This window comes from Perissodus microlepis, chromosome 6 (assembly GCF_051167445.1).
Source record: "Perissodus microlepis isolate ML-2025 ecotype Zambia chromosome 6, ASM5116744v1, whole genome shotgun sequence".
Lineage (NCBI taxonomy): Eukaryota > Metazoa > Chordata > Actinopteri > Cichliformes > Cichlidae > Perissodus > Perissodus microlepis.
The window spans coordinates 3,412,102-3,438,212 of record NC_140466.1 but is presented as its reverse complement, the minus strand read 5'-3'; the positions used below and the strand labels follow the sequence as shown (position 1 = coordinate 3,438,212).

General features: G+C 42.6%; 1 protein-coding gene across 19 annotated transcripts in view; it reads left to right on the top strand.

Annotated features, from left to right (window-relative positions):
• rims1b (regulating synaptic membrane exocytosis 1b) overlaps nt 1-26,111 on the top strand; it is an 87,564-nt gene that overhangs the window by 12,644 nt on the left and 48,809 nt on the right. For 14 of the 19 annotated variants that reach the window (XM_084930214.1, XM_084930204.1, XM_084930197.1 and 11 more), the window contains exons 2-4: nt 12,455-12,668; nt 15,479-15,490; nt 15,948-15,968. In XM_084930214.1, the coding sequence (XP_084786340.1) occupies nt 12,455-12,668; nt 15,479-15,490; nt 15,948-15,968 (247 nt within the window). Of the gene's footprint in view, nt 1-10,933; nt 11,296-12,454; nt 12,669-15,478; nt 15,491-15,947; nt 15,969-25,117; nt 25,919-26,111 lie in introns of those variants that run through there. The other 5 variants (XM_084930199.1, XM_084930196.1, XM_084930198.1 and 2 more) reach the window with 5 other exon arrangements.

The window sequence follows — 26,111 nt, the reverse complement described above, 5'->3', positions numbered from 1 at the left end:
CCGCCTAGGCTGCACTGTCGAGCGCAGATCCACTGAGCGCAGTGCAAGCTAGCGAGACAGAAGCTAAGCTCCTTGCAACATGGCAAATTGAACCTCCCCCACCCTCATTCAGATCTGGCCTTTGGAACTATTTTGGTCTTAATGTGAAGTATGACCCTGAAGGTAAGCCCGTCATGGACAAAAGTAAAACAGTATGTCGGATGTGCCACGCAATGCTCAATTGCATTGGTGGGAACTAGTGCGTTAGCGCAGTTAGGTCGTTAACGTGTTGACGCCGTCCAGCCCCACGCACGGGGCGATCCGCGGTAGCTCGTTAACGGAGATTTGCCGTGTTGTGGCGTTAACGTCATATCAGATTAACGCTGACAGCACTAGTTGGAACACAACGAATATGACTGCACATTTACCCCGACATCATCCTAGTGCAAAGACAAGTGGAAGCAGACAAAAACAACAAGCACGCATGCTACAAACTTTACCTGAGTCATTTAGACAGCCGTTAGCACATGATTCTCCTTATGGGGACCTGATATGTTTAATATGCTGCTGAGAGTATAGCCCAGAAGAAGCGTATAGTAGAGCTTTTATTTTGGAAAGAGCCATTTCTCTGTAATAAACTCTTTTTTCCAAAGATGAGTGATTTCTCGATCAGATAGTTTTTTATTACTTTGTTGTTTCAGCAACATTAAATTTAAAAACTGTACTTTTGAGTTAAAATATCTATTTATAATTTTAATAAATGACATTAAAAAAGCATGAACATTTTTTTGTATCGACGATACAAACGATACACAAAATTCACGGTTCGGTTCGATACTTTGGTGTCACGGTTCGATATTTTTTCGATACAAAAAAAAATGTTCATGCCTTTTTAATTTGTCATTTATCAAAATTATAAATATATATTTTAACTCAAAAGTACAGTTTTTAAATTTAATGTTGCTGACACAAAAAAGTAATTAAAAAAATAAATATATCTCAGGGCTCGCAAAATTTCAAAATCCCTGGTAGCCCTTCGGGCAGGGACTCTTCAGTTTTTGATAGCCCAAAATAAATTTAAGTAGCCCGAATAAAAAAGAGAGCAATTTTTTGATTGATGTTTTGTTTCCTTTACAATATTATACATTAAAGTATAATATTGTAACGGAAACAAAACATTAATCAAAAAATTGTTGAAACACAAATTACAACATTGTATAAAAATTACAATCATCAACTCAAATACTTGGTTCTAATTGAACAGAAATTTCTATGAACTTGTAAGAACTGTGTAGGACATGAATCAGTCTGTGTCAGATCCTGAATTTGAAATTTCCACTGAAGTCACGGGTAAGAGGCAAGTGGAACCAAGATCTAGGCCATTTGCTTTTTGAAGTTTGCAAAGACTGCTAAATTGTGCCAGTGGTAGTTCACTCTTTGCAACATAGTAGCTGTTTTAAACTGATTTTCAGGTTTATTTTTAGTATGTTATTTGCAATTGGTGTTTGTTCTGGGAAAGATATTGCAGACTGAGCAATAATGCATTTCTTGCATTTCTCATGGGTTCTAATGGGGGCCTTTCTTAAAATGACTGGTCCCAGTAACAAAGGCGCTTGTCGACTCAGAAATCGAGGGAAAACCAACAACACACCCGGCAGAACATTATGTTATTTACACGGGTGCACATAAGTGGTCCGCATGTGCGCATTCGCTGTCAAAATAAAAGACGCGCACCAGATAAGAAGTTGCAACGCGCGTTTGCGTCCATATAAAAGGCAGTGTTTTTGTCCGCTAGAGTGGGATTTTCACGGCACATTCCACACCACATCTCTGTGCGTTCATCATTTGTTTGAAGCCAGCTCACCTCCTGCAACTACTTTTCCGAGAATACGTGCTTCTTTTGTGGTTCGGACTCCTTCTGACATTTCTTTGGAGGTGGAGGAAAACCAAAGTAATTGCTTAAAGGAGCTTCTTCGACATCTTTAAGAGTTCTAAACAAATGTCTGTCCTCCTCCAGAAAATCTTATGTACGCAAACACGCGTTGCAACTTCTTATCTTGTGCGCGTTTTTTATTTTGACAGCGAATGCGCACCTGCGGACCACTTATGTGCAGCCCTGGTTATTTAGCTTGTCATATTGCAGCCACAGAAATTCTTTTGTCCATGAAACCATAAAGCTGCACTTTCTTTTTGCCTTATAGTCTGATTTGTCATAACTTTTCCGTTTAGTGGTAAGCTTTTCTTCGGCTGTCACTTCTTCACCCTGACCTGTCTTATTTGGCTCAGCAGAACTAAAATATATATCCTGCTGCTTTTACACACGCACTCACATAACGCTCAGCGATTCTCTGCGCGATCAACCTCACATGTTTGAGCTTGCTGCGGGAGATTTCACTTGTCATGTTTGCATAGTAAGCTAACGATTGATAAGACGATGTCAGAGGAATTGGTGCGCAAATTATCGTCACTCACCAATCAGTGCTGTCGCTCTCTATACACAGTTCGCCCGATTGCAAAGTGAAAGCAAAAAACAAGCGCAAATTCAAACGCGATTTCAATAAGTCACATATTGACAGTGGCTCACCGATGCCAATGACATAATTACCCAGCTACATTTCCGAAAGAATGCAAAAGCATTGACATATATTTTTCCTTCCTACAATAGCCCAACGGGCAGGGCAGAGATAGATTTTGGTAGCCCGACTGGAAAAATCGCTAGCCCCGGGACGTCGGGCTAGCGATTTTGCGAGCCCTGTATCTGATTGAGGAATCACTCATCTTTGGAAAAGAGAGTTTATTACAGAGAAATGGCTCTTTCCAAAAGAAAAGCTATACTATAGCTTCTTCTGGGCTATATTCTCAGCAGCATATTAAACATATCAGGTCCCCATAAGGAGAATCCTGTGCTAACAGCTGTCTAAATGACTCGGGTAAAGTTTGTAGCATGCGTGCTTGTTGTTTTTGTCTGCTTCCACTTGTCTTTGCACTAGGATGATGTCGGGGTAAATGTGCAGTCATATATAAATCTCGTTAAAATGACGTTAACGCCACAACACGGCAAATCTCCGTTAACGAGCTACCGCAGATCGCCCCGTGCGTGGGGCGTGCGCTAACGTACTAGTTCCTACCAATGTAATTGAGCATTGCGTGGCACATCCAACATACTGTTTTACTTTAGTCCATGACACGCTTACCTTCAGGGTCATACGTCACATGAAAACCAAAATAGTTCCAAACGCCACATCTGAATGAGGGTGGGGGAGGTTCAATTTGCCATGTTGCAACGAGAGCTTAACTTCTGTCTCGCTAGCTTGCCCTGCGCTCAGTGAATCTGCGTTCGACTACTCCGCCTAGGCTGCACTGTCAAGCGCAGATCCACTGAGCGCTCAACACAGACAGCATTGTCAGAAGGAAAGTTGATAAAATAAATTAAAAATTTTGTATTGTTCGATACATATGCGTACCGAACCGAAAGTACTGTATCGAACGGTTCAATATCGATACGAGTATCGTTACACCCCTAATATATATATATATATCTATATATATATAGATATATATATATCTATATATATTTGGTACTGAAAGGATTGGTGAAAAATGAAAGGTTCTCTCCACCCTGAAACTGAGTTTCCCTTTACAGAAGCCAGATTTTGTTTTTTGAACTGCAGCTCTTAAATTGTGTACTAACCCAGCAGGTTGGTGTAAATATAACAGCCTGAGAGGATGTGACTGTATGCATGAAAGCTGGGAATCAAACTCCATCAAGCCAGGCAGGATCAACCAGACTGCTTGAGAAATGTCTGCCCTATAGAGGTACACAGCAGCCATCTGGGTGTTTTTTTCTGCTATGACGTTTGTACTATTTTATAGCCTTTTGAGAGTTGATGGAGGCAAGTATGTAAAAGTCGTCATAGAGAACATCATGGCAGGCAAACAAGAAAGCAAAGAAGATGTTTGCATTGGGTTAGCAGCCATCTCTTGCTCTTCTCTTTTGGTTCTTTACTTTTTTTTAGGTTATTTCTAACACATTTTCTATCGGTTATTTCAAGTCAGTAGTAGCAGTAGTAGTAGTATTTGTAAGCAGAGTCTTCTTGCTTTTATAGATTGCAGTTGCCTGAGAGGATCTGTCTATTCTTTTTCTGTCTCCCCCCTCTTCTTCCTCCCCTTCCTCTTTCCATCATCCTGTCTCCATCCTCTTTCCATCATCTACTCCTCAAGTGGTATTTATAGAGTGGCTCCGGATGCATCAGCTTCTCTCCTTCGCTGGTCTCTGGCCCACGCTTGTTTCTGTCTTGGCTCTTTTTGTTCATCCTTTGCTTTTTCACTTGTTCTCTCTCCCCCTCCTCCTCTTCCTCCTCCTCCTCCTCCCTGTAGACAGTTTGTCGATCCATGTCTTTCTGAGATGGGATTCTGTGTGTTACACACTCCTCACCTTTTCTTCCTGCCATCCTGTTTCTTTTCTTTTTATCTCACAGACTCTTCTCCCTTTCTGGGTCTGCTTGCTTTCATTTACCTCCTATGATTACTCTGTCGCCATCCCCGAGCTCCCTCCTCTCTTTGCTTCCTCACAGCATGTGTCAACATGTCTGTTGTCTTCCCTGGTCTCCAGCTCCAGCAGCAGAAGAAACATTTTTCGCTTCAACGCCCTCTGTTGTGCTTGGATTATTGATCCAGTGAACTAAAAAAACTGCCATATCTCTGAAAAGTCCCAGTTAGTGTTCAATCCTGACTGCTTCTTCTGTTGTCCACCTTAGGAATAAGAAAATAAGAAGCCTTCGATAGCTATTGACATTTGAATCACAGTCGATTGGGGAGTGGTGTCTTTTTCAAAGTCCTTCCAAATGCAAGAATGCAAGTGCCATCTTTCCTGTATCTATGCATCTATCTAAAACAATGGCAAGACAATCATAACTTTAATTTATTGCATGCTTAGAATATAAGTAAATTAATAAAACAAAAATAAACAGAAACACTTCCAAGGATGGGCACCGTTGCACTTCGGGTAGAACCACAGATAGTAAAAAGCATGGATGTAGCTCCCCATTATGAAGCCTTGAGACGAGTGTTTTTGCCATCACTGTGTTGCTGTTTTGAACTCATATATTACAGTTGAGCAGTGGATGACTCTCATTGTCTAATGACTTATCAATCACAAATCTTTAGCTGGCCCATCATGGATGATCCTCTTTTCTACAACTTAGGTTGACTAAAATGTATAAATAGACTTAATGTTTTATTCAATATGAACTGAAACACGTGATCGAGTCCATATACTCATGCTGTTTTACAGAGGCTGTTTCAGGGCTGTTTTGTCACAGCAAGAAGGTCCTGGGTTCAAATCCACCTTCTGGCCACTTGCCTGTGTCTGCGTAGATTCTCTCACCCACAGTCCAGGGACACGGGGTTAGGGTCACTGGCGATTCTGAATTGCCCGTAGTTGTGAATATGAATGGTTGTCTGTCTCTCAGTCTTAGTCCTGTCACCGACTGGGGACCTGTCCAGGGTGTACCCTGCCTCTCATCCTGTGTTAGTGGGGATAGGCTCCAGCCCCAGCACGGCCCCGAATTGTATAAGAGAAAGAGGATGGTGGAAGTTTCATAACATCACAGCATCATTAATGGATCAGCTGACTGCTGATGACCTGTTGAAGTGTTTAATCAATATGGACACATTTGCTTTTCATCACTGTATCAGGTTTGTCTGATAATCTCAGACGAATATGAACTTAAAATTGATCTTTGCGTGAATTAGATTCAGCATACAGCAAGCAATGTAATATTCTCCAAGTTTGAACTCTACTTGCATCCAAATAACTTTTGTATGTGTGAATTATTTAAGGTGCTATCAATGACCTGGAAGCTAACTAGCACTACCAGCTTACTGCTAGCTTTCATATGTAGTAGGTGAGGGTTTGTAGGATTTTGTCATGTATGTACGTGGTAGCTTTAAAAGTTACTTCTAAAGGTGTAGTAGAAAACCAGAATTCTTAGAAAAGAACAATTCACAGGATTTAGCTTTAGCTTAGCAGCAGTCTTTATGCTGGCTGGTAAAATCCAGGGTGTTGAGGACTACACCATGGGTCATGAAAGGGGCGGGGCAAATCAAACCAAACGCTTCCTGCTGACCTTTACTGAGAGTTGAAGCACACACGGCCTTCTTTCCAGTTTCTTGAACCTCCTCCTGCAGAGAGTCTTCTGCAAGGCGTCACTGGAAATCAGCTGATGGGACAGAAATAGAACTGGCCTACACACACAAACACACGCCAACAGACACATACGCACAAAACACACACACACACGCACAGAGCTTTCCCCTCCCCATCCTTGGGCCATGTATTCATAGCGGCGCTAATTAACAACTCAACACCAGTGACTGGTGAGGAGAGCAGAGACAGAGGAGGGAGAGATGCAGAGGGAACAAGAGGAGGAGGAAGAGGAGGGAGGGAGTTCTTGGACTTGCTGAATAGTTTATGCGAGGCCTGAGGCGAAGGCTAACCCGTACATGTGTATACGTGGGGTTTCTGTCTGTGTCATTGTTTATATTTGTGCATGTGTGCTCATTTGCACACACGTGTTTTGACAAGGCCACGGCTAACCCGCATCTGGCTCTCTGTCCCTGCCGGCCCCCGGTGATCACCGAGGGAGACGAGGCAGCCACAGATCAGCTGGTTCACACCACTGTGGCCCCTGTGGTCACTGTCTGCCACGGCCACATGCTACCATCATGTAAAGGTGACTTTTTTCCATGATGTAATAATTTCATCACCGTATGAAGGCAATGTCATCTCGTAAAACTTTGGTCCTGATCAGACGCATTGTCTCTCTGCACTGAGTGGCTATAAATAGGGCAGCTATAAAAGTGATCCTATTTATAGTCTTAGTGTTGTGGAGTTAGAGAGACCCTGCTGGCAGACACTGAGACATGTGAGATGGGAGATTCTCCATAAAGATTTCCCATGTTTTATATAAGAAATTGATCTTATTCTTTAAGTGATCTGTTCCAGAGGTATACAGCTTCTCACTTCCGAGAGCATCAGTCCAATTATCAGTGGGAGGCTTCGCTTCCATTTCATTGCTGCAGACTTTTGGCGGTGTCTAGTAGGATTTCTGTGATTCTAATAGAATGACTGTGTGCATGATTAGATTGTGAGAGGTTGCCTAAAAGGCCTTGATGACTCTTAGGCTTCAAAAGTTCTCCTATTTTCACGGGGAGTCTGCAACCATCTGGCTAGCTACTGCTTCTAGAAATCCCATAAAGTTTGTTGAGAGGAGAAGTTCCACATTTAGCTTTTGATAGATGTTGAATGGCGCTTCCAGATGAACCCACAGTGTCTCACATGATAGGTTTCTTTATGCATTCTGATTGGTGGAGGAGTTGTGAAGCATGTACCAGTTCTCTTCAGGAGATTGAGTCATGGTGAAGGATTTTTCTGAAGGTGATCATTTAGAGGTGCTTGTCCTTTGTCTTTGACATGTGTTGAGACCTAGAGCTACTTCAGTGGGTAAACCTATCAATTTTGCAGGCAAAGGTATAGGTAAACTCTTTTTTCGAATGTTTTTAGCAGATGGTTTTAGTTGTGTTTTACGGTGCCCACTGATAAGAATGTTGCCTGGCCTTGTATGGTTATCAGACGAAAGTATCCTGTGAGGGAAGACTAACTTTCTTTATCATTGTTAACAGTTTTTAGTTGCTTGTTTGTCACTTCCCTTTCACATCCCATTGGAGGTGATGCATAGCTGCAGTTCTTAGTACTACTGACACCTGGCCTGCTACAACTGTGGTTTTTCAGGCTTTGGTTACTGCTGGGACATTCATGGAGTATTTCACCCTTTTTGGAGATGAATGGGTTGAAATGAATATAACTTATACACTGCTTAAAAATGTAGTGTATACAATACACAGTATCTGTTGGTCTTTAGGGATATCGACCTGTCAAGCCATGATGTATCAACTACTGTGAATCAATTGCACCCTGCTTTTGTTGCAAATGAAAGCGACAACAGGTGCACCAAACAGGCAACATTGAGACACCCCCCAAAACAAGGGGATGGTTTTGCAGAAGGTGACCATTGCTCTCTTTATTCCTTCTGACTGATTTTTCTCGAGCGATGATTTCGAGAGCTCCTGTAATTTTTCTGAGGTGGTGTTGCTACATTATTTGTTAAATGCAAAGAAATGTGACCAGCCGTTGGTACTGTTGAAGAGTTCTTATTGAGTCATGGAGCTTTTTTCTCAGTAGCCATGATTTGTCTTATTAGGTGAAAACGTATGTCCTTCATCGAGCCGCACTGTGCTTATGTCCAAGCAGTCTTGTATTTTTAATATTCGCTCTCCCTTTTACCTCTGCTTTGGTCTCAGTATTCTCAAAGAGAAAACTTTCTCTTAACAGCTAAGGTCAAAGTTAACCCTATAATCATGTAGTTCTAGTGATAACCACATGACTTAATATCTAACCTTTCTGAAACAGCAGCAGAACACATGGAGTCAAAAACAAAGCTAAAAAGAAGCCAAAAAGAAGTGGTATTGAGACTGGTTCTCTTCTGGTTGATGGTCATTTGGGCCAAACCTGGACTCACTTACTGCAATGGCAAGTGTTGTGCGGACCAAAGGTAAGCTAAGTTAAGATAGCCACACTTACCGTGAGTCAAGACCAACAATCAAAGCTCAAATTTATCATCGTTTTCTCACAAAAAAAGTCTGATATCCCAGAACAACAGTGTGTGATCTTTATTAATATATCTGTTATTGAAAGAGAGTGTGGGTAACTGAAGTTAAGCGTGCAATGATGTCCTACATTCAGCAGGTATTAAAGTTGGTGCAGCAGAGAAATTTAGGAAGAATCCAAATATTACAAATCATTTTTGTTACCAGTGGAAAAGTGACTCTGAAGGCTCCTCTGAAATACTTTAGTTCTCCTTCACAACCTGTGTTCCCAGCCATGGTGGCTGACCCCCGGGGAAGCAGCAGGCTCAGGCATGTAATCAATGAACACACAGCAGAGTGAACACAAGGAGCATGTCCTCACCTGAGAGGACGTCTCTTCCTGTGTCTTTCCGTAGTGATTATGTTTTTATCCGTGTGGTTAGGGTGACTCATGTATCTGAAGCTAAGTCAAGGTTAAGCTTATGCATTGGTGGAAAGTGTGTGAGTCAGGGGAGATGGATCTGGCAACACACACTCACGAACACAAACTGTATATAAAAGATGTCACTATGATGTCACCCATTGGTTAGCGTAGTTCCAAGCCGAGAGTTTTCAGCATCATCCAGTGTTGCTGTTTTTGTTTATTGAGACAAAGAGATGGATCTGACCTTGACCCCAGGCAACACGTTCTCACTCCTGAGGTGTAAAATTTTAAGCTAGGTGACAAATCGTCAACATGTTACGCTTCCGGGCACCCAGCACGTTCCTAAATGACCAGATCGGAAAAATGAGGGAACATGAGAACCGTTTGGAATCAATCCACACATGTTTATTCATTTTCCTCAAATTGCTTTGGAAAACACTATTTCATGTCATTAAAGTGCTAGTTAAGGTTAGGGCTGGAATACATGGCTGGAATGTGTTTTACCGCGGGACCGTAATTCTACTGTATTTCACCCATAACCCGGCACGTACCTTAAGAACGCCGAAGGTCACAGAGATGGGATGTCCCTAACATAGTCATCTCAGGCACAAAGAAGCCCCACCCACCTTCTACTCAAACCTTCTGTTTGTAAGAGGCAGCCAATCAGAAAACATCTGGATTGAAATGTAGGGGCACTTCAACAGCTTGTTCAACCAGATAAACCAAGCCCGAATATAAAATACATAAAGATTATTTCCTATATAAATCATGCAAAGCTACTTTAATAGAGTCTAAAGGTAAATATATGGAGCTGGCGATGAGCAGAGTAGGTCCCCATTCATTAATTCAGATTAAAATCCACAATAGTTGCAGTTTGTTAGCTAATAGTAGCACGTGCAATCAGAAAACTGTCACTGATGTGGAGAAACTTGGAGACAAGGGGGACGAGAGCCTCCTCAGCTGAGCTCATGATTTAGGCTGAGAGCACAGATTTATTTATATATCATGAGCCGCGTCGTGCAGCTTTAACGGTGCACGTCGGCTGAATGTGTGGAAGCGATAGAAAAAGGCTGATGAAACTATATCTCTAAGAACAGAACAGCTGGTGCACCGACACCCGCTGACACCCAGCGCTTGATGCTGCTGCGTTACCATGACAACCTGCTGCGTACCCTCTGTTTCTGACAGCTGTTCCCATTGCGCCCATGCTTTGCTCAGCCCCTGGACTCACGTTGGCAGGATGGATAGCTTCTTGGGGTCAGGGGTCATGTTTATGACGTTGCTGCCGTGGAAGCGTCGTGTTGGTTTTTCATCTGAAATACAGCTTAGGGTTTAATTTTGGAAAATGTCCATTCAACCATAAATTAAAGCTTAAATTGAAGCATTTTTAAGTAAAAAAATAAATACATGAGCATATGAGTATTTTTGCAGACATGCGCAGACACTTTCTATTGGAAGCATGTGATGTTTGTATCTGTCCTCCTCTCATTATCTATTGAACCTTCAAGGCTTCATCCTGTTTTCCTCAGTCACACACAGCCAATAATGGTGATGGATTAAGAGCTCAGGATCATTGTCATCATGCACTCTGAGAAAATAAAGTAACTTATTAAGGGCTGAGCCCTTAACTTATATTCTTTTATAGGATTTATAATTTCAGATTAAACATAACATACCTAAATGATTATCTAACGAATAATTTAACCAATTGATTTGTCATCTAACCTCAACATTAATGAATAAAAGCAGATTTCATTCAGCCCTCCTGTGCCTGTTTTAGCCATTTCTCGCGTGAGCTGATTGGCTGAGATGTGTCCCAGACCGCCGGGCTCCTCCCCGCTCCAACTGTGCATGGTGGCAGTCTGCTGCAGCAGCACTGTGAGCCACAGACAAGCAGAAAGTCTTCAGTGAAGAAAATCATGGCTGCGGCTTTGACAGTTTCTATTCGACATTCTTTTTTTCTTTATTTGAGGACGACTGGAAATTTTTCTGAAATTGTTTACCATTTCATCCGGATATAATGCCTTTTACTTAAGACTGACACAGACCTTTTTAGAGAAAGAAGAATCGTGTTGAGGCACAGCAACATTCTTGGACTTTGATTGGGTCATGCTGAAGGATAGTTATCTCTTTGATTATTTGTACCATGAAAAGCTGTTGACAACAGATCAGGTGTTATGTTTTCAACCCGTTTCCTGCCCAGCAGCTGACATACAGAAAGCGATGTCTGCTTACAATAGACCCAGGTAACCCGTCTACACTAAGTGTATTTGAAGGTCTTTTAAATGTATTTATTATTAAGTTATCTCGAGATCAGGGTGATTATGATGGGTGCTGTTTCTAAGCTCACAGCTCTGTTACCTCAGCAGTGTTTCCCACACATACTTTGGTTACAGTTGAAGTTTTGGACCACAGGACAAGAAGCTGTCTGGAGACCCAGCTGAATGATATCGAAACCACCACAACAGCAGTTTGCCCTGTGATCCAGCCAATGGGAAAACAGAAGATGAGCAGGGGCGGGGCTAGCTGGTTAGCATGGACTAAACTGTCAGATTATTGAAATTATTGATGTTTTTCTCTTAAAGTTGTGGCTGAGTGGGCTGTCCAAGTAATGCCTGTGTGGAAAACACAAATCAGTGTGGAGCGTTCAGCGTCCTGATGACCAGCAGGTTTTCCACTTATCCCGCTTTATTTGTGGGTTTCATTCATTTGTCATTTTCAACTTTATCAAGTGTGCAGAAGTGTGAATTTCACAGTTTTTGACAAATAGCTCAGCTATAACGTCGGTGTGTTGCGAGAGCCCTGAATAAAGTTTGTTTGGTTACACAAATAGACAAATTGGCTGCAAATGTGTGAATGAAGCCATCTCCTTCCTGTCTTAAATCTCTTACTAAGCGAGGTAATTAAAGTCCCTGTCTGGGTCCCATATATGCGAGCCATGCTATGCTAATTCAGTATTCCTTTGACACTTCTGTGGAGACAACATTGTGGGTGTTTTCACATGGCCTGATTTGCAATTCACACTCGGGTTATTTCCATCACTGGCATCCTGGGAAGCAGGGAGGGAGGAAGTCTGTGAGCCACAGAGCGCAAAACTGAGCTGAAGTTTCACATAATTGGGTGTATGATTTTTTTTGTTCTTAAAGGGACCTTTCAAGTGGAGCTCTAATTGCCACTTATTTTCCTTTAACTGAAACATCACTTTCTTTTTCTGAACGATTTATTTATTCTAAGAATTATTCAGTTATTCAGACAACCTTCAACATCTTCTTCTCGTTTGGTGTATGGATAATTAGACATCAAGATCTCTGTGAAGAGAGCTGGTGAGTTAAGAAGTTTAACAAACTAAAGTTCATGATGTACCACTAATGGGCAATCTTCTACTTCTGTCTTCTCTCCTTTCAGAACCCTGCACAAGCAGTTTGAGAGCTACAAACAGGAAGTGCGTCGCATCGGGGCCGAGACGCGGCGCCAGCAGACCCAGCAGAAGGACGACGCGCCCACCTGCGGCATCTGCCGCAAGACTAAGTTTGCAGATGGCTGCGGCCACCTCTGCTCCTACTGCCAGATCAAATTCTGCGCTCGCTGTGGAGGGCGGGTCTCTCTGCGCTCCAACAATGTGAGAAGCCTCTGAATGTTTTCCTTCGTCCTCTCGTACTCACCTCATTCCTGCTGTAGACGATTCACGATCGCTCCTTCTGCTTCTGTGTGTTTGTCACGTCTGCTTTTTTTGTTTCCTTGTCACACTTTGGTGAGAACAAAGTGTATTGGAAGAATGGCTTGGCACGAGACATAGATGCCAAGCCAATCTTCCAAAACAGGGGCCGATGGGAATATTAGGTTTGCAAGTATTGAGTGAAACCAACAGTAAAGCAAAATGTTGGGCACAATCACGCTAAATTCTAGGCTAAAGTATAAATTTTTAAGATAAAATTTAGCCTGTGTAGTCGTGTATGTCAGTACCAAAGATATAAAGATATATATATATCTTTGTGTCCTTGTTCTGGTGGTGCCATGTGAAGAGTCAGCTGATAAACAGCTTGTCTGGGTAATATTGTTTGTCTAAAAAAGAAATAAAATGCCAAACTAAAGCCTGCACCAAGCCTGGGCTACAAGCTAAAAAGCAGCTTATTATAATTAAAGACACAGACTGTATCACCACGTTATCTCCATTCATGGGATTCATGTTGAATCAGTGTGCCTTCCAGCCATAAACTAAGCATGTTTGTGCTATTTTAAGACCCGGCCCCTCTTCCATCCAAGCTTTCTCTGGGCTCTCCTCCAACCCAAGAGAGAGGCCCACCTTCTGGTTATCTTACCTGACCATGAGCCCTCCACCCTTGGCCTGCTGGTTCCCAATCTGTTCAGTATCCGCCCATCCCAGCTGGGCCTGGACTCCCACTGGCACCACACGTATGTAGAACTCAAAAGGCCAGTCAAAAAAGGGGCTAAAGATAGTATCCCTGCTGGTACAGCCATTAATATTACTCTAACAGCAGGCACACTGCTTCACGGAAGTAAAGAGAGGAGGCTAGTATCATTTATAAATACAACAAATACGAACTTATTTGGACTTCAAATAAAACCAGACAATGTGGTCTTCTCGAAGAACTTCATGGTTATAAATTGAATTTAATAGAAATTTTACAAGTGAAATTTCAAGGAGCAAAATCTTTTAAATATTATTTTAGGTGTAACTTCATGTCTTTACTGCTTTGATCTTCTTGCTGGAGATTTTTGTTCATTTGTTTGTTTCTGTATTTGTGCTACTTTTACATAATGAATCAATTAATCTATAAACCTGCCTAATTAACTGAGGTTAGAAGACATCAAACACAAAATCTGCTCATTAAATGCTTCATTTACAGTTCATTAATAGATATTTTTAGAACATAATTTTTCCCCTTTATTTTTCTGGTCCGTCTCTCCTAAAGCTGATACGTCATTTTTCAAAATTCTTTCTAAGATTTGTTTTCTATTTATTTTAAACTAAAAGTTTCTGCATTCACAAGACAATTTCATTAATAAGTCCTTACAAGGAATACGCAACATGCAAGTCGTGCTCCACTTCTTCTCTCTATTTGTGTATGTGCATTAGCGAGCGTGTGTGTGTGTATTACGTGGGAGGGATGTGTCAGAAGTGACGCTCTCATGGTCTCGGCAGTGCTTGCCTCTGTCCCGGCCCGTTTGTCCAGTCATGCAAAATAACAGCATTAGGAACGTGTGAGATTTGTTGCATCACATAAAATTTTTCTCCTGCCTACAGACTGCTCATTTACTCCACATGAGCAGAACACTTTATTTTCCTCCAGGCAGAAGTTTGTACCTCAAAATTACATTTAGTGCTCTATAAATATACTGTATGCACTTCATCACGTGCATTTTAATGAATGCACTACATACACTTTAAAAGTGAGCTGGCTACAAACAGGCTTTTTGTCATTAAAAAAATACCACAGTACAAAGACGAGTACTAAATGTAATTTTAGAACATTGCCATAAAAATACTCCATAAACCATTTTAAAGTCAACATGAAGTAAATATCAGAAACCTGTTTTCTGGGGGATAATTTTAAAACTGTACTACAAAAACTGTCTGGGTAAAATATCACGCTGTACACGACATCAGTATGTTGCACTTTCCAGGACATAATTTCACAACCTCAAAGCTAGAGACCCTTTTGACAAAAGGACAAGGATCCATTCTCAGACATACAGGGGCTCTGCAAAACTATAAAAACAAAAATAATTAGGGAGAAATTATCAGGAAACAAACGTTTACTTGTTCATAAGCAGCTTAGTGTAATAATTAATTAATTCTGATTGAAAGAGCTGTGTAGTGCTGCCCTGTGCCCTGCAGAAGGCATCACAGCGACACACAAACCACAAAGCTTAGCCTCTACGTGACGCTGGGCGCTAACTCTATTAGTTTAATGAGCAAAATATTTTGGATTTAAAGGACCTGAGATTGTTTGCAGTGTAAAAATCCAGAAAATGGGTTAAAAGGGAAGATGTGTCCAAAAAAACAAAACAGTTCTCTGTGTTGCTTTTAGTGTAGGAGGCATGGCACATCCTGATCCTGTCGCAGGTCACGAGCAAGCATGTTGCATGCCGCCGCAGCCTAACGTGTCAGCAATCACATACATGTGCGTGCTGTTGTCTCCGCTGCCCTCAGACTCTGATTATGAAGTATGTGAAATAACTCTGCAGAATGTAACTAACAGATGTTTGCACCACATCCTCTTTCTCCTTTTTCTCCTCATTCATTTGCCCTTCTCTTCTCACAATCTGTCCGCTCTTCCACGTCATAACTTCACCTCCTCTACTTCTCCGTTCATTTTATCATTTATTTCTCTCCTTTCCTACTCCGACCCACCCCTCCTTCACTTTTCTTGATTCTCCCTGCTACCTGGACTGCATGCCACAAAGGAGGACAAAGTGGTTAGCATCCTTTTTTCTTTTGTTTTTTTCTGTTTTCTCTATGTGCTGTGAATGTGACGTCTGTACTACTCGAAGGTAAAGGAAGGAAATGCTGGCTGCGTTTAGATCTGGAGCTGATTTCTATCCTGGAAATATGATGCAAAACCAAATAAGTTCAGTTTCTTACACATTGGTGTCATCTGTCATTTAAAAAACAAGAAAACAGCAGTATCAGATGCAAGAGAGCAAGCTATTGGGTTGGAACGTAGCCAGTATTTGCACAAATCCGCTTGTGGATTACTGACTTAACTGAACAAAGGGAGTCTCTGAAAGTTCATATAGTTTGGTTATTTCTCTGAGCCTTTACTGTACCATCCAGGGTGGAGACACCTGGAACTGTTGTCTCCTCAGCGGTTACTCTCTCCGTATAAATCCTGACTAACTCTGTTTCCATTGTCTGTCTCCTCCCCCTGCAAAGTGTCTCATAGTGAAGGACAGGGTAAGACTTGCTGGACAATCCATGGATTTTGCTGCATGGGTCACAACTATTGTCCCCTCCTCCCACACACGGGTCTGTGCTCATTCGCAGTTTCAGAAGAGGATTTCAGACCCGCCATCGGTTTTAAGAGTTCCTAGAGGAGCTGGCTGGTGACCCCATATTAGCACTCTAATTCTGAGAATGAACGCAGACCCTGAAAAAGTAACTGACAGGCAGAGCGAGCATGAGCCATGACATAGGCTGTCTGCAGGGGCGTCTGAGCCATCCTGAGCCATCCTGACCCCTCTTCCTATGGCTGTAGGCATGGCTGTGCTGTGAAGGGGAGGAATAAATATTTAGATAAAACAAAAAGGGGGTCTGGGAGATTGGCATTTCAACTGGCATGCATATAAGAATGCGAGAAAGACCTTTTATCTGCATAATGAATGCACACTCATGCCTGTGCATGCTTTCCCTGCCTGTGTGTTTGAGACCAGACCAGCCTTGCCATGGGGAGACGGGAAGGGCCCAGGTATATTTATATATATATATATATATGTGTGTATGTTCCAGTTTGTCCTCTTACCACTTCCTGTTAATGCTTGGTCACTGCAAACTGCTGCCAAAGTGTTGTTACTGCCGAGAAATTCAGAAAGTCAAAGCCAGTGAGTTTCAGTTTTTTGATGTTGCACCTTCCTCATATAGAACTGAAGAGGATTCATTGTTTTACAGTTTAAAGCCTGAATAGAAATCAAGAGAGGTGACCCCAAAAGCTGCGGAAATAGGACTATAAATCATGAATCTTACGGCGCTTAAAAATGGCCAGTCTTCTCGAGCACCTCTGGGCTGTAGAAGTGCAGCAGAAACAGCCATCTGTCTGCAGGACATGATACACGATACCTATGACAATTATGTTTGTGATTATAGTCTGAAACTTGAAATAAAAAGGCAGGATGACTTAGTTTTAAACAGTCCCCAGGTTGATACGGAAACCACAGCGAGCTCTGCAGTGTGATAAGAAGCTGGTGTGTGTTTCATGGCCCTCTCTTTGAAGCTGCCCTGCTTTTGCTGGTGCTATAGCTTGTTAATGGCTGAGTGTTTGTTTATGTGTGTTTAATGTCAGCTCCAGATGGCTTCCAGAAACTGAACTAACTGCTGACAATCTGTCTGCTTTGTAGAGGCGCACTGCCTCCCAGTGGAGAACAGACAGGCTCCTAACACAGACACCTGACATCTTCCAGTGCCAATGAAAAATGCATTTCGAGCCACGTTAAGGCTTTTCCAAACTATTATATGCACTCTTCATTGTTCGTTTTTCTCTTATCTGGTTGCAGCTGTTGTGTGCGTACATATTTGTAAGCATTCAGTGAGTTTGTGACCTGCGAGCTACTATTAACACATTCAAACTCCTACACACCGATACTACCAGTGCTAAATCTTTGTCTCTCAGTGCGTCGTGCTCACACTGCTTTTTACCAGAAGGGCGGAAGCACTGCATAATCTCCATCATGTTTCTCAGTATAGGCGACTAACCTGCTGCTCTCTCCGCACACTTCACTCCTCTCTTCTCATACACGACTCAATCTGCAGCCTGTGTAACACGCACGCTTTCTCCCTGCTTTAATTGTCCCAGCTTATGCCTTTTCTCTTTTCCTGCTGATACACCGACACAAATCTGTACACCCTTTTTTAGATATAAAACAGTTTATCAGGCAGGAAGGTTTGACAGCACATCCTGGATTTGAAAGCTGATGGCTATGTCCATCATGCACACTGTGCAGCTCTAATGACAGGACTTCCTTGACTGGATACGTCAGTGTCAACAATCTGAAAACGCGCCTTTTAATGCTTAAAGTGATTTGTTTCAGCTCCTATTATTATCATCCTCGCTGGAAAGTGAAGGCCCACGTAAACAATTCAAAGAGTTTTTTGGACACACTTTGTGTGGCTGTTTCTACTGCTGAGTTCAAAGAGTCCAACTGGGCACGAAACAAGAGCAATCAGCAAGCAGTCAGATTTTAAACAAACCTCAGGGTTAAAAGAGGACCTCTTGTTCTTTTCCTATTTTCTGCTCCTATTAAACATGGTTGGGTTTCACGCAATGAGGTCGCTCCTCATAAATCAAGCACAGAGATATAAGATCTTCAACCAACAGAGAAATCGAGTTAACTTTGCGGGACTTTACTGTGAGAAAAATAGAAGATCAAACAGAGTTTAATCAGAAGAATGATGTGAAAATCAGATAAACGACTGACAGGAGCCAGAAAAAAGTAAACATTTTGCTACATTTCATATCCAAAATCTGAAATCAAAATCTCTCTCTCCTCTATGTTTGCTTAATTAAGATCTCAGAATGGCTCCAACATGAAAAAGTTTTTTTCTACTCTTCCGGATGTGTGACATCGGCGATAGCAGGTCTCCTTATATGGTCATCTGAAGGGACCGGTGGGGTTGTGTATTAATGCTGTGCAGAACTTTGTAGATCCATTGTCTACATGTTGTAGTTGTGTTGTTTGTGTTGTTGTTGGACCCCTAACTTAGCCTGTGCTGTGGAGAAGACAAAATAAATGCACACAAAGAACTTCTTTTTTGAAGTGAAACAACTGCCAACTGCAGCCATTACCTGTGCTTCCAGTGGGTTTTTTGGAGGATTTTTGGTTCTTATGTTGTTTTGTTGATTTCCCCCTCTCTTACATACGTATAGCATCATCGACGTTAATGTCAGGCTCTGTGTTGATGGGGGTTTTTTCAAGGAAGGCACACAAGGACTTCTGTGTTGGCTACGTACCCATAATCTTTCCCTTTACTTAAACAAAGTTGTATATAAGCTGATTACAAATGCAGAACATTAGTTCAGCTGTGGCTGTGAGCACAGGAACCCGCTGATCTTTAGTTTGCAAGATCCAACCAATCAGTAGAAAGTTGCCTTAAACTGGAACTGAAGGGCTGCACCGAGGCCAAGTATGAGACAAACAAGGATTGTTCTTAACTGTAAATCAAGCAAAGCTACTGCGGTAGAAGAATAAACATATGCACTGGAAATGAGGACAACAGGAATGCTTGGTGAGCACATGCAAGGTTTTTTGGTCACTCTAATAACAATGTCAGCCATAGAAAATATTCCCGTTGTTACACTACTGGTTTGCATCACTGTCTTCTGTCTTTTGTGCACAAAACACTTTCATCTTTTTCATTTAAAATGTTGTGAAACTGGTGAGAAATGTATGTTGGGTTTTTTCCCCCAAACGTGCGTGAGAGGAAACGTGACCACGTTGTGTAATTTTGTTTAATCTTATGTGGTTTTAAAAGCTCTTTTTAGCGTGGTGATGTAGAGCGTGGTGAGAAAGGCATTTCAAGATCGGAAGTGGAAAACTGGTGTGGATTTACAGCCACGCTACCTTTGCTTTTTCCTTCAGTCTTCTTCACCACAGAGTGGGTCTGGCCTGCTTACAGACTTGATCTACAGCCTTATTAGTGGAAATGGAGCATTATGTCTTCGCCGGTCATCGTTCTTCTCACCATTCACGATTTACCATTCCCTGTGAATGATGGCAGTTTACACTCAGCACCGCCTCGTATGTCATCCTGTCAAGGCATGTGTTTGTGTTGAAGGCGGGGTCGCTGCGCACACTGAAAGCCCACTGCGTCTCCCTACTGATCTGCCATCCCCAAGGCTCCCATCTATTCTGCCCATTTAAGGAAAGCTGATGTTCGCGCAGTTCAGGCCTAAATGAATGCTGTTCTCGTCAAATGCTGCTGCCGCCGCCGCCGGCCAAGCTGCTGCAGCGATGCACGCCTTTCCCGTTTTGTCAGCAGATGGGTGTCCCAGACGCCGGGGGTGGGAAAAGAAGAGGGTGGAGAATTAGAGACATAAGAGTGACAGGTGTGCCGTGTCTTCATTTGTCAAGTCAGCCAGGTGTGTCAGCCAGGCGAGAAAGTGAGGAGAGATTAGAAAGAAAAGAAAGAACATGGAAAGAGAAAAGCCAAGAGAAAGGGAAAGAGGGGAAATTAAACCAACAGAAAGGAAAGACGAGAAAGGTGGAGGAGGTAAGAAAGATTTATTGGTAAGAAATAAGGAATGGAAATTGGAAAGGAAAAGAAAAATGCAAAAGAAGAGGTGAGAAAGAGGAATGAGGGGAGAAACCAATGACAGGAGAGAAGGGCTGAGGAATAATAGGAAAGAGGAAACAGAAGTCAAAGCTTTGAGAAGAGAGGGAAGGAAAACAGAGGGCTGGGTGGAGGTATGAAGGGTAAAATACAAAAGACATTTGTAGAAAGAAAATAAGGAAAAAAATGGGATACACATCAAGAAAAGGAAATGTGAAAGGGGAGGATAAAAACTAAGAACAGGAACAAGGAATTCAGGAAAAGGGAATAAGAATGGAAATAAAAAGAGCAGAACCAATGAAGCCAAGAAAGGTTAGAATGGGAAAGAGATCAAATTCAATGAATAGCAAGGAAAGAAATAGAAAAAGAGAAACATGAGTGTTGTAAATAAGGAGGCAAAAGAAAGAAAGGATAACACAAATGTGATGGAAAGCCGAACTAAAGGTTAAAAGAGGAAAGAAACAGAAGAAATGAAGAGATGAGTCCATGTTCACGTTCTTTTGAATGCTGCCGAAGCTTCAGTCAGGTTATTTGTCAGGTGACAATTTTATCTTTTTAATTTTTGTTGTTATTGCCTTTTAGCACTAAACACACACACACACACACACACACACTGCTTTGTAGCCCTTTCCCTCACTGGCTTGTCTGTGTGATTTGGTTACCATGGAGAAGCACATTTTTAGGCAGAAGGAGGTTGACATTATTACACGACAGAAACAACAACACTGCCTACACACGCACACACACAAACACATACACAGGCACACACACACACCTCGCCTACAGGCAGTCGCCCACGCCACACTCTTCCAGGCATGAAGGTTTGAGAAGCGTCCTACATACAAGTCCTGTAATGCACATCTGCACAGACACGTCCTCACTCCGCGGCATCCAGTCAAGCTGCGACATGAACCCGTGGTGACACCAGAGTGGGCTGCGTATGGACGGAGAGAGCTGATTGGAGGGTCTCACATCATGCTGTGTCTCTCTCACGCATACTCATTATCGGGTGTATGTATATATCTATGCAGTGACACACCAGCATATACACACTGACACACTAATTCCCCTTACGACATGCTTCAGGCTATCTAGGAACACAGAGTGCAATCACTCCAGTAAAGGATTAAATGTATTACATCCCCTTTGTGTGTGTGTGTGTGTGTGTGTGTGTGTGTGTGTGTGTGTGTGTTTGTGTGTGTGTGTTTGTTTGTGCGTGTGTTCCTATAAATTCTTTATTGTTTACTACCCTCCCCCATCCATGGTGCAAGGTTTGAAGCATATACAGAGGTGTGCTTTGATAAATGTCTCTCTCTGGATCCAGAGCACACTGACACACGTCTTCTGTATGATGATCTAATTTCAGGATAAAGCTTGGGGATGAAAGTGGCAACAACTTGCAAAGCAACGCACACTGCAGATGGTGCTGAATGAAGCTCAATATAAGTGCTGAAAATGCTCTGTCCTGTAGTGGGGTTGGGTGGTATCTATTTTTTCTTTAATGCCTTCATGATTTACTGAAATTTTACTGTGGTATGCATTAGGTTATAAAATAATGTGTTTCAAAAAAGAAAAATGAAATCAAAAATAAAAGCAAGACTGTATACCTCCACTGAGGATAAAAAACCAACTCTCTCCACAACAGGACGAACTGAGTCTCTGGATCCAGGGACATTTATATCTGTGTTTGTCATTTGTGATGTTAACAGTAACGGTTTTTGCTGTGTCAGACTTTACAATGATGTTTGTGGCTTTTTGCACTTAGCAGTCATGATGTAGAGTGAATGGAGGAAGAGGAAGGGGCTGAGAACACAGCCGTGTAGTGCATCCATCTGAATGTTAGTCGACTCTTATGAGCTGGAGAAGGCCTAACCATTATTGTAAGGGCAGTCCTGGTCTGCATTACTGATGTAGAAGCTCCAACTGTCAAGGGAGACAGAACGATGGAGGCAGGATGTGAGAGCCATGATAGAGGGTCCAATAAAAGTCTATATTCTGTCTTCACCTGTTTGACTGTCTAGCGTGCACGTTGAAGTCTTCAGGTGATCGGATGTCAAGGCTGGGGTCTGTGCACAGAGACCTTGTCATGGATCATCCTGTCAAGGGGGGCCTGAGGCCAGTACATGGGAGTGGACCCAAATGCAGACACTAAACGGAAAAGCGATAAGATATTAGTAAACTTTATTGCGAACACAGAGATTAGAAATGACACGACGAGGGTACGTAGTGCAGAGTCTCTGACATGGAGGCACTGGGAAAGAGGGCGTCTGTTGTTCTGAGAATGAGGAGTTAATGCAAGGAGGAGAGAGGAATATTGATTCTGCAGGCTTACTTACAGGTGGATGTCGTGAGGCTCTGGGTAAGGCAACCAAGTGAGCGTCCGAGAACTAACTGCCGCAGGAATGAGGACACATTCAATCTCTTATATTTAGTGATGCAACGTGGAGCAAGTTCACGGGAAAGCGATTTCAGAGGAATGTCATAGCGGTGAGCCATACCTTTTGTTTAGGCTCATACCTGGGAGCAGGCATTAGATCTTAATCGTTCTGTGTAGCGGCACTGACGATCCTCCCTGGTCCAAGTCCAGATGCGTTGGACTTGGACCAGATTAAACCGCGAGGTCAGTCTCGACTTATGGGAACAGGAGAGGTCAGTAACCTAGGGAGGCTTCAAAGGGCAAAAGACCAGTTGCAGATGAGGTAAGTGAATTCTGTGCGTACTCTACTCAAGGAAGATGTGAAGACCAGGTTGCTTGGTTTTGTGTAGTGATGCAGCAGAGAGCTGATTCCAGAGTCTCTCGGTTTGGCCATTGGACTGAGGATGGTACTCAGAAAATGGAGGCTGACCATGGCAGTGCAGAGCAGAAGGCTTTCCAAACCTGTGAAGTAAAGCGAGGCCCTCTATCAGAGACAATCTTCATAGGAATGCTGTGGAGTCCAAAAAACATAATCAACAGGAAGCTTGGCAGTCTCTTAGGCAAAAGGCAGTTTATCTAGCGCAATCAAATGAGCTGATTTGGAAAATCAGTCTATTATGGAATGAATAATGGTTTTCCCGGGTTGATGCAGGTAAACTGGTGACTAAGGCTACGTTCACACTGCAGGTCTTAATGCTCAATTCCGATTTTTTGATCAAATCCGATTTTTTTGTCTGCTCGTTCACACTACAAATAAAATGCGACAGCAAACGCGCTCTAGTGTGAACGCTCAAAGTGGCCCGCATGCGCAAAAGAAGACGTCACACACAACGCGCTTTGTTTAGACCCAGACCAAACAGTATTGTTTGACTGATGGCCTTAATATAAAGACTTCGGACTTTACGTTGCCCAATCTTTGCTTTGAGTTATTTTGTTATTTACATAATAATGCAGATAACCTAATAATTATCCTTATTGCTGAGGAGCAGTGCTTCAAAGGATAGTTGCAGATTTCTGTCAGAATCTGCAGATTATACAGTACAAATAAAATGTTCACGTTTCTCCAACGTTGTCTTCCCAACAGTTTCACTGACATCTACACTGGATGGCCAGGAAGCGTTCGCGATGTCTTCTCGGGCGCTGATAATTAGCGTTTGTCTTGTGTCAGTGACGTAAAAGACGGATTTAATGCGACATGACCGTTCAAACAGCAGTCGCTTTCTAAAACATCGGATATGTATCGGATTCAGTACCACATACGAAAGTGACCCAGATCGGATTTGAAAATATCGGATTTGTGCCGTTCACACTGTCATACCATGATCGGATATGGGTCGCATAGGGTCAAAAAAATCAGATTTGATGCGCTTTTGCCTGCAGTGTGAACGTAGCCTTAATCTAGTGGAATGGATGACCATAATCTGTGAGAGGGTATCAGTGGTTGGAGCAAGCATAACAATCACTGTCTTCATGCATGCTCAATCATCCAGGTAAGGAAATCTCAAAAGGTTGATTCTGTTCATCTGGACGTAGCGTTTTAAGTGGGAGAAACGTTTCGTCACTCATCCAAGTGACTTCTTCAGTCTCAGCTGACTGCAGGTTTCCCCAACAGGGGGAACTGGCAGGACAAGGCATTAGGCTTGATATTCCTGGAACCTGGACAATATGAGACTGAGAAGTTAAAGTGACCAAAGAGCAGAGACTAACGGGCTTGGCAGATGTTAAGTCTTTTAGCAGTTCTTAGATAGGTTACATTTCTGTGGTCTGTCCAAACAGTGAAAGGTTGCTCAGTTCCTTCAAGCAGGTCCCGCCATTCTTCTAGGGCCAATTGACTGCTAACAGCTCCTGGTCACCCACATTATAATTTCACATCGTAGGAGTAAGGCAATGCAAGAAGGCACAGGGTTGGAGCTTACCTTGGGGCCCCGAATGTTGACAGTATGACCCCCAACTCTAGAATCTGATCTACCGCTTTACTGAATGGCTGTGAGGTGTCAGGGTAGACTGAAATGGGCGCAAAGGTGAACAACTGTTTTAGCTTAACAAAAGGTGGAGGTGAGGTGAGTTAGCGGTGCGGTTACCTGGCTGTAATTCAGAATGAAATGTTGGTAGAAATTGGGAATACCAAGGAACCAAGGCGAGGTGTGGAGACTCTTCAAGGAGACCAGGGTCCAGGTAATTGAGCTGCAGGAGAGTGAAGCGGGGACTTGACAAGGAAATTGGAGACACAAGGAAATTACAGAGCATGAACACAAAAACAAGAAACAATGAGGCCTGGTTACCACCATGAGGTAGCTGACGAACTGGCCGGAGAATAGATGGCTGCGCTGGTCTTAAATATAGCCTCGCTGGTGAGTAGGGCAGGTGAGGAACCAGGGCTGCGCCCAGACAAACAGGACGGCAATGTGAAAATACCAGATCCACTCATTCAGATCCTGACACATCCATGGCTTTTGGTTTTTATTTTTTTAAGATGGACCAACATTGTTTTTGCATTTTTTGATGAAGTCACTGATGTTTCTATTCAGAGACCTAAACATGTACCAGAACAATCCTGCAGGTTGGCATCGGATTTTTTAGAAACCATCCGTTGTTTTGTTTAACTTTTGTTCAAAACTTCTAACACAGTGAAATGATCCAGCTCCCCAGACGGGGACAATCTTACCCGGCATGTGCAGAGTAAGTTTAAGCACTTCAGCTCATTTCTGGTTGAAGAAAGTAAAGATTACAGTTGGCGCCTTACCAAAAAAAGCTGGGATGTAGGTGATCTGAAGAAAGGTTGCCACAGTGCCATCACAATTAAAAGTTGGTTTAACATTTGGTATCAAAATAATAAGATTTGGCCATTTGGCAGATGTTTGTTGGGTTAAATGTTACACATCATGCACATTAAGGAGGGGAGGCATGGTGCACTATAGGGTAAAAGCTATGAATTGTGAGCTGGCATTGTCAGCTGATGATGAGTTGTATAAGGATGAAGGGATTACTGGCCACTGCTAATCTGATGCCCCTCCGCTGAGGTGGAGAAAGACACAGAGAAAAAGAGACTGTAGTGTGTTGCTGGGCGGCTGCCCGACAGCTGTGGGCCGTGCGGGCAGCTGATTTACTTTAGATTAGTCTGGACATGCGCCAACTAGGATTCAATCAGGCCATGATGAATGTGCTTTGGCTCACTGAGAGCTAACTGCTAAACTGACTGCTAACAGCGCACCTCACTGCCTGTCAAGGAGGGGTAACATTTTGGGGCTTTCCAAAGGTCCCAGAGGTGTTTTGTTTTCACTTTGTGCCAAGGCTCTGCGACGTAATACAAAGGACCACTGTGTTTCCTCTCTGCGGTGGATTTATTCTCTGCAAAATAAACCGGCGGGATTATAAATACGGAGGGAGATAAATCCTGTTTTTTTTCGTGCTGTTGAAGTGAGGTGATATTCTGTAGCCATGGCTACATGTGAGTATTCGATGTTGTCTGTGGGTTTGATTTAGACGATAGAGACTGGGATTTAATCATTTTTATCTTAAATCGGTGTAATCGTCACTCTTAATTTGTAGCTGGCTTTAACAGTTGTAAGAATGATGGCCTCATGGAGCAAAAATGTTTGAACTTTCATGTGACACAGTTAGAAATCACAGTTCTATGTGCT